At 45.5% G+C, this 13,002-nt stretch overlaps 1 protein-coding gene across 2 annotated transcripts in view; it reads left to right on the plus strand.

Moving 5' to 3' along the window:
- SKAP1 (src kinase associated phosphoprotein 1) overlaps window positions 1–13,002 on the plus strand; it is a 157,330-nt gene that overhangs the window by 27,306 nt on the left and 117,022 nt on the right. For both annotated transcript variants that reach the window (XM_049799970.1, XM_049799971.1), the window contains one exon: window positions 3,791–3,907. In XM_049799970.1, the coding sequence (XP_049655927.1) occupies window positions 3,791–3,907 (117 nt within the window). The remainder of the gene's footprint in view (window positions 1–3,790; window positions 3,908–13,002) is intronic.

Here is a 13,002-nt window from a genome sequence, read left to right on the forward strand (position 1 = left end):
TTTTCCTGTAGGTCCTACTTGTGCTGCTTGCTTGGAGCCCTGTTATGCTTAATTAGGTTCTTTTAATTCCCCTCATAGTAAATTTTTTTTTTTCTCCTCCAATGCAGGGGGTCTGCCCGAGGCTGCGTCTCTGCCTGATGCCAGGTCTGCGTGATGTCCGTGGGTCCTGCAGGGACCTGGTGTGACTGATGCGACCTGCCTGACGCTGCTGCCCAAAGTCACCGCGCTCTGAATTGCCACCCCCTCTGCTGCTGGGGACACCCCCGTCACCAGAGACACAATCTGTCCCTTCTGCAATTTACTTGAAGGCGATACATATAAAACACGATATCTGTGTTAATTACAAAGAATGCCTTCAAGCCCCTCTTTCTGCTGCTGCGCGAGAAACTGTTTCCGCAGAAAATGTCAGATGGCTGAAAGATGGCATAATTTCTTTTTTTTTTTTTTCCCCTGTGCCACAACTATCATGAGGCAAGGAAGCCGGGTATTTAGCACACTTGGGGGTAGCCAAACAGTGCCAGGGGAGCCCGTGGATGAGGTGTAAGCCCAAAAAACCTCTTGCTCTTTCCCTTAGAGTCAATCTTGCTGTTGTTCATGCTCCAAAGAGCGATAAGTTGGGGAATTTTGCTGAGGGTTTGAGTAGGAAGATAGAGCAGCTTTGCGTCAGGTGCAGAGTAATTATTTGCTGGGGTTCTGTGCTATTTGGTTTTTATTCCCTGTGTTTTCATTAAAAGCTAATGAGTTTTTTCTTCATTCAGAACAATAGCTTGGCCCCTGACAAGTTGGTGGTTATTTTTTCTGCTTGGACTCAACTAGCTGTTGCTGCTCCATAAACTTTATGGAGAAGTGGATTAGAGCACAAGAAGTTCTCATAATGCAAATCCAAATGGAAAGGCAATAGGATTTGGTTTAAGTAGTTACGTCTGCAGAGTTTTTGTTGATCTTGTTTTTGTTACAGAAACCATAGGTGGTGTTTGAAAATATTCCTAATACTAAACCAAACAAAATGCCTTTGTATTGATTTGTGTCACAGCAGCTCGCACAATTTGGAGTCCCACTGTGCTTGGCATGCTACATGTATGTACATACTGCAGCCTGGGTATATTTGAGTGGGTTATGGGAGCTTGCACGAACACGTGAAACCCCAGTTTCCATTCCTGTGTGGGGACAGCAAGAAAGAGCACATTTGTGGTGACAACCCCCCGTATGATATTTCATGCCTGGGAATTATTCTGCCGAAACAGAAACCTGTGGCTTGATTCTTCCCCGTGGTTGATGTGTGTAACAGCTTCTCCTGCTGTTAAAGCCAGTGACTTATTCTTGCAAGTAACTTTCCTGATTGGGCCCTTGTTCTTGTTCCAAATGGTTTACTGCAGCCATGCACCGATGCGTGAGCCGTGCCTCCCCGGCGCGGCGGCTGCACTGTGCCACGCTGCCTCCTGCTAGTCGGAAACCAGAAACAGTTTGCTCGTTATCGCAATAATCCTGCACCTGTATCTCGTTATAGGGGACCACCTGTTACCTTGGTGTGTGTTTGAAAAGCTGGGTTTAATACGGTGCAGTTTGGTTGAAAGAAAATGGTCTTTTTTAAGGGGCTGAACGGGCTTACGGAAACTGTCTTATAATGCTGGCATCTTCGCATCGCTGCAGATAGTCGAGCCCGCAACGCTGCAGCACGGCACGGAGGAAGGATCCTCATTAGAATGAACGCTGTGTTTTCCTACGACACCGACTTGCTGTTTGGTAGCAGCTTTTTTATATAGGCTTTTTAGAGCCTTTTTATTTGAGGATCTCAAAGTGCTACAGTAAAACGGGGAAGAAACATCCCCTTGTCACACACAACTGAGCAAAGCACTGAAATGACTTCTCCAAGGTCAGGCGGTCAGTGGTGTGCTCATGGATGCGCTCTGCTTCCCAGAGTCTGGCCAGTGGAGCGGGGGATTTCAGTCTTTGCTTTTTAACCCCTCATTGGGTTTTTTGTTTGGTTTTTTTTTTTTCCCTCATGGAGGTGCGTGCATGAATTTCAGTTTGTTGTAGCATAGAGGAACGTGCTTTGCTTACTCTTCATGACCGAGAAGCGGTCGGTGGATGGAAGACTACTGCAGTACCACCGCTGCTGATGTCTGATCCTGCAGGAGGGATCCGAGCCTGCCCTTTTGGGCCAGGGACCTGCAGCTTGCGTCTTGGCATGAGAGATTAGCGACACAGATGTTAAATTATGCACCTCCCCAAAAGGAGAAAAGTTATTTTCTGAATTTCCTTTTTCTCTGGAATCTGATGTTCCACGCTGCATGCTGGGATGACTGTTGGAACCAAGTGAGCATAGAGCTGGAAAAAGATTTGATTGTTTCTTGGGTTCTTCCCCTGTTAGGAAAGTTGTAATGGCTTAAAGGGTGAACTGCCAGGGATCCCCCGGTTCTGTCATTGACCCCCGTAGGTCTTTGGTAAATCGCAAAGTCAAATCTTCAATCAGTTTTTCAAGACCTTTGAGCTTATAACATCAGCAAGACAGTCATGGTGTCTGGCACCCAGTGTGATTTGTTTTTTAAGGAACTGATCTGCAGGAGGACAATCTTGTGCATGTTACGTTCTTCACAGCCAGACTGTTCCTTTTTGGTGAAGAACTGAAGTTTTCTTGAAAATGTGCCCTTGAATGCAGAAGCCTGGGGTCTCCGAGAGCTTCACACTCAGAGCGAGCAAGGGAAGGTTGCAACCTGGGATGTCGAAAATAAACCACATCCAAAATATTGTGTCACGTCTTTCTGCAGCTGGAGACTTAATGGCATCTCCACTGTGTTTCTTGGTGGGAGGAAGAGCATTGTAAACCTCTGTTCCAGGCCTTGGTACACTTTCATCAGTGCTTGATTTAAACTGTGGGGCACAGTTCCTCTGTTTGCTGAGATAAAACTTGTTTATAGTGTTTGAACACAATTAACATCAGCTGAAAACTCACCTTTCTTGCTGTTTGTTGTGTGTTGAATGAGTAAGCAGCTGTCTTTACCTCTGTTATCAGCAGTCCGGGATGTGTGTGTTCAGGAAATGCAAAGCAAAAGCTTGAAAGACCGCTTTTTTTCCTTTGTTTGGGTTGATTAGTATTTTCTTCTATAGGTAGGCTAGCTGCACTCCATTTATATTAAAATTTGATATTAACATCTGTCACTGTAGCATCTAAGTGCCTTCTGCATAAAATCCAATATCAGTAGCAAATTCCCTAGCAAAATGTCTGCTTACAGAAAAATTCAGTGCAACATCGAGTATGGGGAGGTAATAGCTGCTGCCTCTATACACAGACACATTGCTTTGTTAATTTGTATGTGACTGCCTGTCATAGGGAGTCAATCTTTTTTTTCCCTACCGCTCTTCAATTAAGGATCTCAAAGCTTTTTCCTACAATATAGGAAAGTTTTTCATTCTAGTGAAGCAGGTAGCATAGTCCTCTGTTTTACAGGTGGATGATTTATGCAGAGGTCATGTACTGAGGGCAAGAACAAGGAATTGGACGTAGCTCTGGTAGTTTGGCCCCAAGACCGGTATTTCCAGTCTCCTTCTTGTATGCCCTCCAGGTGTGAAGTCTGTACGTATCCAGCAGGTGTGTTCTTGCAGCAGGAATATGACACCTTGGCCCTAAATGATGAATCTGGCCTTAAACCCACAAAAGTGGTTTGGGGTTTTGTAGAGAACTTCAGTGGAAGATGGAAACCAGTAGGAAAGGTCTCACAGTGTAGGCAATAAGATTTGGGTTTAGAAATGTGTCCTCTTCACTAAAGTCAGGCTCTCCTTCTCTTTCTAGGGGATGATCAGCACGACGTTGGCTTTGGACAGGACAGTTCTGATGAAAATCAGAGCTGGAGTTTGGCCCCTTCCATGACATCTGATGCTTCACTTCCATCAGACTTCCAGGATGATGGTAAGTCATTGATGCTTTTTGAAGTCATTGAGTGGAGGAGATTGAAAGGTGAGTGTAATCTAGCATGACTTCCTTGTTGTCTTTCATCCGTCTCAATGCAGGGGGTGGTTTTTGCTTTTTTGTGGACTGGTACGTGTTTTGTCAATGACCATAAAATATTATGGTGATCCCAAATTTAATTTAGTATTGGTGAAGTTAAATGTATTTCTTGATCATCTTGGTGCAAACTGGAGTTGGTTGTTCTATTTTGGATTGACAAAATTGACGGAAAAGAGCAGAATTGGACCTGGTGGCTAGCGTTTCCCAAAGTTAACGTGCGACTTTTGGGCACGTTTCTTCTTGGGTGCTCAGCCTCATGCTTTGAAGGGACTATGTCTTCTCAAACCTTGTCTCCCTCCGCCCTTTGAAAACTAGGTGTCTTTAAAGTGCTTTGCTTTGGAGAACCTTTTTTGGGACCATCTAGTGCTTGGGAATTTGGGGCTCCTTCTTCCCGTAGGCATAGAAGCACTCCCAGCCGAGCACTGGATGGGAGCTGGCACCCAAGGCCAACGGCACTTTCCAAAGCATTAAACGTCAGACAGGGCTTTTCTGGGCAAAGAGTTGCTGCAATGCTCATGTTCGCTTTTGAGCGGTGGTTTAGGAGTGATGGATGTGTGTTATGCTATTGAAACTGAAGTCTACAGAGCTGAGATTGTTCTGATCTTCTCAGGGGTTATCTCTGGGCCCTAGTGAAGGCTTGACTGCTCTTTGGTCTCAGATTCTCAATCTCCCGCTTCCCACAGATCTTGTTTCCTCCTCCTTTTTTGCTTCCCTTGCACTTCCCCCCATGCTTTCTTACCCCTCTGCCTTGTCCTTCCTCTTTCATTTTCTCTGCTTCCGTCCCTCCTCTTCCCCATCTCTCTCTGTTCAATGTACTCTTTCATGTCTACTCCCACTCTCATTAGTGAATCAGCAGTCATCAGTCAAGAATACAAAGAAATGAGGATTTATTTGGGTTGAGGACATTAGAGCCGATGGGCAACAAAGTTAGCTTCTTTGCGCAGTGCAAAACTCCAGGCATATCTGCTGTTATGTGTTGATTTGTGCTGTAAAATAAACGGCTTTGTTTAGACTGATTAGAGACAAGGTTGGTCTGATAGCTAACCAGTAATTGCAGCATGAAAAGAGGTGTGGAGTTTGGGATGGGTTGTTTTAAATAATCTGTGTGCTCAGATATGATGCACTTCTGCAGAGCGCGGCTGGAGAACGTGTGACAAGGATAATGGATGTTGGCCTAAATGGGACATGAAAGGGTGCTGAAGACCTCAAGCTTGGCCTCGTCAGGCAAGCAATGTCTCTATGAAGTCTAGGGTTTCTCCTGGCGTGTTTATTAAGCTTGTCTAAGGAGGTATTTGCTTTGCTAACTTTGAGTGGTGGTTTTTGGCAGCTTTAAGGGGCAGAGTTTGACATAACACTTGCAAGGTATGCAAACACTTGGCACCACTGGAAGTTTTCAGACACAGATGAAATGCCAGGCTCGATGGAAGGATGCCCAAATAGGTGAATGGCGAGGAGATTGATAACATAGAAAAATTGCATACTACAAAAAGGAGGGGGGAAAAAAAGCTGGCATCGAGAGCAGTTGCATTAAAATGAGGTGTTAGTTCTTGGAAGCTGGTAAGAGTGCTGAATAACAGCAAATCATGGGCTTGACTTTGTGTGTGTTCGTTCTGGATGAAAGTTGAGCAATTTTAGCTGATTGGATGCAGGCTGTTGGTAGTATGAAACGGCAATATAAAAGGGGAAAAAAGACTGAATTTTGGAACCTTCTCTTTGCCCTGCCATGGTTTGTAGGGGCATCATCAGAATGAATTTTTCTAGATATCTGCCAGTAGGATGGATATGCATAAGGATTGTGATTTTCTCTGGGTTTTTGAATTTGTGATGACTTACTATCAGGGTTTTTTTGTGTACTTGGGGGATTGGTGTGTGTTTTTTGTTGTTTGCTTGCTTGTTTTCTTTGCTTACTTTTTTCACTATAGAAGGTGAAGGCACAATGATTTTTTTTTTTATAGAAGGCACAATGATTTTTTTTTATAGAAGGCACAATGATTTTTTTTTTAAAGGAATATGAAGTCAGTCACCTGAGAGTTTAAGCTGCTACTTCTGAGAAACGGATTAAGCTAAAGGGTGTGTCAAACAGCCCTGGTTTCTGAATTAGAACAGCCTGTGGGAAAAGTAGAAAGTTTTAAGATTGCATGAACTGATTTTCATCTTTGCCGTTTGCCTTGGCTTCTAAGCGTGAGCACACTTCGCTCTTACTGTGCCCCTTTTTGCTTCCACGTTTTCTTGTCCATTTAGCCAGCAAGGTCCCTGGAGCAGGCACCCTGCTCTGGTGAGTTAGTACAGAGCCTGGGTCACTGCGGACCCTCGGGGTGCTGCTGTCACACAGACGAGTGACCGAGAGCTGCTCCTTTCGGCAGCACAGGTGGCTGATGCATGGAGGTAATCCATCTAGTTACGGCCAGAAGAATAAATTGGCCGGTTGTAGGAACATACTTATCATTCCTGTGGCTTTTTTCCATCCCTTCTTAGCCCTGTTTTGCAACAACAAGAGGTTATGTCCTTAGGTGCGAGCCCACAGCACTGTTAAAGGCTGCTGTCTCCTGCCTTCCTGAATTTCCCAATTTTATTAATTCAAGGTTTTAATGGAAGGAGGGCTCTGACTGGGATGATGCTCGCTTCTGCCTCTCTTTGCTATGAAAAATGGGGTTGTTTGGAGGCAGGGGAATGCCACCACTGTTCCTTTTGAACAGACTTTTCTTCGCTTGCTCTGAACTTCTTGTGGGAATCTGAGAGAACCTTCAAAGTTGTCTCTGGAGGGAGCAAGAGGGACTGAGCGAGTTGGGGATGACTTTACTCAATGAGGCATGGCCCAGCTCTATAGGATCGTCCCTAATGAGTGATTAAGAAGCTAATGTTTGTACAGTGCTGGGAGGCTGGGAAGCACTGTGGAAGTGCTAAGTACTGTTATAATGATAAGTATTTCTTAGGAGACACTTCCCATGTAATGTACTCTGCTCAGACCTCTTGAAGACTTTTCAAAAATGTTTTGTCTTTTAAACTGGTAGATCACTTAATTTGCCAGTGTTTGTTCACTTAGTTTTATCAAAGGTAGATACCACAGCATCCTGAGGGGTAGGAGTTGTGTATCTTTAATATCTAGCGCTTCTAGATATTGCTTTATCAGTTGGGGTTTCCCCGTGGCTCTGTAGCGGCGCTTCTGCCATCATTGCAAAGTGTCTGATCTCTTGCTGGAGGGATGCTGAGCCAGGATCCAAACGATTCACTTGGTGTCACAGCGAGATCACACGGAGCTGAGGGGGTGAGGGCCACTGCGGCTTCTGTCCCCGTGCCTGGCTATCGGCTGTACTGCTGCGTCACAACAACATAAGCGACAATATATTTTCTTTTATATTACACAGGTATCCGTTAGCACGTGGAAGGGAGCATAACTCACAGTGACAGGAATGTACTTTATGGGTTCTGTTAGGCATGGTCTCTGGGGTAAGAAATCTTGCCTCTGACTTCCAAGATTTTTTCCATCATGTCAGCAAAGAACTTTGGCCAAACATACTTACATCTCATTCAGTTGTGTGTGGGTTTTGTTTTTTGGTTGTTTTTTTTTAAAAATATGTAAGTTCTGAGTGTCTTAAAATCAAATCCTTTAGGAAAAATACCCTTTGATTTATAAAAATGGCTTTTATCTTAAAAGGTGTGGAGGGTGGTAGAGGAGATGGTACTTCACTATGGTTTGGGGCGAAGGGGGGACACGGGTACAAATGCAATGTGATACTAAAGGTTTTGAGGGGGTTAAAAACTGTAAAGAGGTGGCACATCTTTGATCCATCTCCAGGTACTTTTTGAACTCATCTGCGTCCTGGAGAAGGCCCTGTTTGCTCATGTTTGGCCTTCTAGTACATAGGAACGGGTAGGGAAACAATAAAATACCAAAGTGAGTTTTGTACATAACTCCTCAGAAAAAAGATGCTGGCGAGCCAGCTTGCAAATCCAGGGGAGAAGTCTGTAAACTACTTCTAGAATTTTCTTGCCTGGTCCATGGCAGCTTCCAGCCAGCCGCTGAAAGGGCTCCTCTTCCAAGGTGTACTGTTTTCTCCCCTGGTGTTCTGGAGAACCGAATCCTTTCTCCTTGAGGTGTGGAGTATTCTGAACCACACACGTTTCCCTGCTTTTAGGGAGTCCTTGCATCCAGAACTACAGCTTCTGCTTTTATTTCCCCTGTACCTCTCTCGCACTTCTAAACTCTAATGAACCACTTCCTAAATTATGGAATGAATTGCTTTAAAAAAATCCAGCCTGCAGGAGTGTTTTCAGTGGAGCTGGATATGCAGGTGGGTGCGTGTCGGGCGTGGGGGGGTGGGTGGGTGCGTGGGGTGGGTGGGTGCATACGATGCACAGGCTGGGTGCACCTCAGAGGTGCCAGCGTTGTGCAGGGAGCGTGTGGGTGGGTGTTGGGGGGGGGGGGGGGGGGGGGAAGTCACGGTGGGTGGGGTGGGTGGGTGGAGTGGGGGGGCGGGGCAGGGGGCGGGGCCGTCGCGGCGGCGGCAGCAGAGTTCTGCAGCGCCCCCTTGTGGCGCAAAGCGGCGCCGCTCCCGCGGGGCCGACAAACCGCGCGTGGGCGCCTTTTGCTCTCGGTGTCATTTTTTTTTGTTTTTGGTGTTAAAACCACGCCCGACAAACGAAACAAACCCACCCCAGCCCCCCCCAATCTCCAAAATAAGGGGTTCTGCAAATGCCTTCTCCCCACCGCTGGAGCTCCGACAGCTCCCTGGTGGCTCCGACGAAGCCCTTGTGTCAATGGAGTGACAGCAGATCTCTGCTTTTTCCAAACCAAAAGTGGGAATTGTGGTTTTCTTCCCCAGCTGCAGCCTGATGACTGCTGCGCTGGGATAAATGTGATGGAGGGGAGAGTAGCATGGCCTGGGGCTCTCAGCCTGCGCTGTGGCCCAAAGGAGCCGCTTGCCCAAATGCTGCTGAATTTCAGGTGCAATAATAAAGTGCGTGAAATAAAATGCAGACTAAGAACTGTTTCAGCAATGCTGAGTATCTGCAAGTTCGATAGTCTGTATAGATCAAATCCTGAATGCCCGCAGATGAGTGGAAATGCCTCTTACGCTGGAGTTGAAAGCTTTACATTTTTTCTCTTCAAATACCATTAGAAGCAATTATCTCTGCCTCCCCAATGTCCAGAGATGTCTTTTGTTGCTTTTGACCGGGTTATTATAAACTTGCTGTTGATGTACTTTTAAGCCTTATGAAACAGCGTGGGAAACATTCGGGGAACAGGTTTGTGACAAGTGCGATTGCCGTTGAAGGTTTCTCCTGCCTTGTTTCTTTTCTGATCTTGGGCATCGTCCAAAGAAGCCCAGGGAGTGAGAGGTTAAAACACGGATCAGTTATTTCTCCTGATTCCTTACCACGGCTTCGAGCAGGTTTGACCAGTTCAATGTCAGTTTTGCCAAGGGGAGGAGAACAGGCACAAATCCACGTATAAGAAAACAACATGTTTTCTAAAAACTGCCTATTTATACTGTGTGACATTTTGTAAAGAAATCAGACTCCCTTAAAGCAACTGAGCTCATGTTCTTTGATTTATCATTTTCTGAATGGAAATGCACCATAACATTAGGGCTTTCAAGCCCAGTGTGATAATGTCTCTGGCATTGTGCAAATAAGTTCCTGGAACGGTACTCTGGCTGGTCAAAAGGTTTGGCTATATTTTATACAGAGCAACTTGGTTCACCTCTGTATTAAGGATTATTTGTTTGGGGTGGAGAGGAGGAGGGTGGGTTGCTTGCAGCCTGCCAGAAATAGATGCATAAATTATAAGGAGAGCTCAGACCTTTGTAGAGAACAAGCAGCAGTGAGAGTGATGCTACCAAGATTTTCAGCTTTCATTTAAAACAAACAAAAAACCCCAACCCAAAGTGGCTTCATGTTCTTGTTTGGGATTTCACAGCTGCAGGAAATTGCGGTGCAAGTAATTGCTGCAGAAATCCTATCTGACTTGCGGCCGCAGCTTCCATCAGCCAGGCACATCGAGCTGTAGATGCTGGTCCTGAAGGCAACCGACTGAGCCTGCAGTTTTGTGGGTGCCAGTTTTGAGCTCAGAGTCCTTTTTTCCTCAAGCTGAAGATGTTTGGAAGTTGGTCTGAGAGGCTGTTCTTGTGCTAAGGGTGTCTGCGGAAGAGCAGGCGATTGCAAGTGCCTTCTGCCTTGTCTCATCTCTGCCTTATCTTCCCCTGCACCCCGTAAAAGCAGTTCTTCTTTATAAAGTGTTGAAACGTAACACGCTGGCACTGACTGACAGGAGGACCAGAGGGCGAGTCCCTGCCGATGCTCAGCCCTGCACGGGGTCGGCAGCTCGAATCTCTTAGGAGTGTCCTGTTCAGGGGATTCCTTAGAGCTTTTTTTTGGACGTAATCCTGCCACAAACCAGATCGGGCCCCAAAATGTTTTGGTCCAGCCTATCCCTTAAGCTCCCACATCTAAATGGGATGCAATTTCATGGTGGTTATTTGCAATTGAGGACTGTCAACCTCAGGATTCAAGTGCTGGCTTTAAAAGCAGGAGTTGCTTTTACACAAAATAATGTGTTTGTGATTCGGTCTTTGGGTGTTGCATGCCTTGGTTTGTGGTTTGGAAGCGGGTTTCTGCTCAGCCGCTGGGATGTTTGTTTGTTCTTTAAGCTGAGATTCTCAAGTAATTCCTTGATTGCAAGAGCCCTTAAGAAAACAAAAATGTTATGAAAGATGTGGTGTAAATTCTCAGCAGTTTGGTGGGTCTGTGGGGCCCCAGACAGGAGCTATAATTGAAATTGTTTAGAAGTCAGTGAAATGCCGATAACTTATTAATGTGGCTTTTCTAAAGCAAAAATCCTGCCTTCTTCGCTGTTTGCCGACAGGGAAAAAGCATAATTAAAGTTTCTTTATATTGCTTTATAAGTGCAGGATCCGATGAATAGATTTATTTTCCGTACCTAGAGGACAGTCTTTAACGACAAGGTGTTATTTGGATTTTTTTAGTAAGCAGCTTAACAACAGTGAGCTTGCATGAAAACAAGGAGCGTTGGCTTATGATTGCAGCTTAAAATTAATTGCAGCGGAGGATGCCCTCAACCCGTAGATTATTTCAGCGGGAGCGGGGGGCTCAGAGCACGGGCGCCTTTGAGCCGATGCTGTCGGGTGCGTGGTCCCGGGTGGCGTGGCAGCTGTCAGGAGCCGGGATGGAGCTTCCTCTCGTGGCGAATTGCATGTTCCTCATGTCAAACACATGTGAATTATCAATGCGCAAGTTACTGTTGCGTTGGGGGCTGGGATAACTTACACACCCGCCTCCTAAAGGCCTTTTTATTCATGAGTATGTAAATCCAAGGCATAAACGCTTTGTGTCTCTATATTCTCCCCAGCAGAGGGATCAATATGCAGGAAATGGAAGTTAACAAAGTGTCGGGGTGGAACTTCATTACAGGGTCTCTTCTGCCCCTTTTTGAAAGAGAGTGATTCCAGTTTCCTAAATTAACAGGCGATGCAATATCTCATTACTGACCTGCGTGGGGTTTCCTCTGTAGGAAGGATGCTCGGAGGGCAGGATGGAAGAGGAGGTACCAGTTTTGGGTCTGCTGGTCGGTGCCCTGTGGCCATGCAGAAGCAGCCTTGGGATGCCCAGAGCCCCCAGCTGGCACCAAGGACCTCGCTTGGACTTGGGAAATTGGCGTTCGCCCTTGTTGAAGTGCCAAGGGTGGAGCGGGATTGGCACCTGTAGTGATGGGGTTACAGCAAATCTAGAATTGACATTCTTTCACCAAATATATGAGTAGTGAGATGAAATATTTGGTGGGTTCTGCATGCATGCTTCAACAGGAACAAGGGTAAGAGATGCTCTAGATCGTGCACTTGAAATGTATTGAGGTTATAGCAAAGATTTGGGTTTCTTTTTCTTTTGTATTAGAATTTTGAGCGTAACGAGGTCGTTAGCAGGGGAAGTGAAGGCGGCTCTTCCTCTGCTCGAATAACAAGATGACTTGTCTGAAACTAGGGTAAACTTCATTCACCTGTGGGACATGTTTGCATGACAATTCGAGGACAAAAAGGCAAACAAACATGTGCTTTCCCCACGTTCCTGGCACATGTGCACACAGAGCCTTGGGGCCCTTCTCCCTTGGTGGGGAAAGCAAGGTATGTTTAGAGTAAAGATGGGCCTCATCCCACAAACCTCTTCGGAGTATTGTCTGCTCACCTGGGTGGAACTGCTCGTGGGAATAATGATGATGGTACCTGTATCTTGCAGGATCAATCTTGAAACACTAACAAGTCCTGAAATACAAAATTCCCAGCTGAGAGAAATGGTCTGGACAGCAATAAAAGCCCCTGCTATATATACATTAACACACGCTAAACTACTACAGACTTTGTTCTGACTTAAGCATGTGTTTAAATGTGTGATTCAATGTGAGCCACAGGGAATACCTTAAATTATTACTTGGGTTATGTAGTGCTGAAAATCACTATGTGCAAAAATAAAGGCACTGTCCTGAAGAATTTAATTTAAAGACTGGTTATAATAAATTCTAAAGTGAAATGCATTAAAGGACAACTGGAGGGAAGAAAAGGCCTCTTTTTTCTTTCCTTTTTTTTTTTTTTTTTAAATTTTTCTTTTAATTTCTTTTATTTCCCCTTTAAATGTAAGGAGTCAAGTATAACTTTATTCAGCAAGCTTCTCCCCAGAGCTGTTGTACCTGCCGGTGGGTTCACTCAGAGAGGCTACGTTGGATGTTCTGTCATTGTCATTTTGCACAAAGGCATTTTGTGTGTGCACATGTGTATTTTAAAGAGTAGCTTTGTTTAAGGCTTACGGTGATGAACTACTTCTTAAAACAAGTTAAACTTTTATTGTTTAACCCCCGGAGAGATGTGGCAGTTGAAAGAGATTGGGCGTCCAGATTGATTTTTGGTCCGTGTTGAAGGGTGGCTGGGAGCGTGCGGACGCGTACCTGTGTGCAGTGGGGGCAGAGCCGGTGGGGCATTGAGCAAACG

This window comes from Accipiter gentilis, chromosome 5 (genome assembly GCF_929443795.1).
Source record: "Accipiter gentilis chromosome 5, bAccGen1.1, whole genome shotgun sequence".
In the NCBI taxonomy this organism is placed as follows: domain Eukaryota; kingdom Metazoa; phylum Chordata; class Aves; order Accipitriformes; family Accipitridae; genus Astur; species Astur gentilis.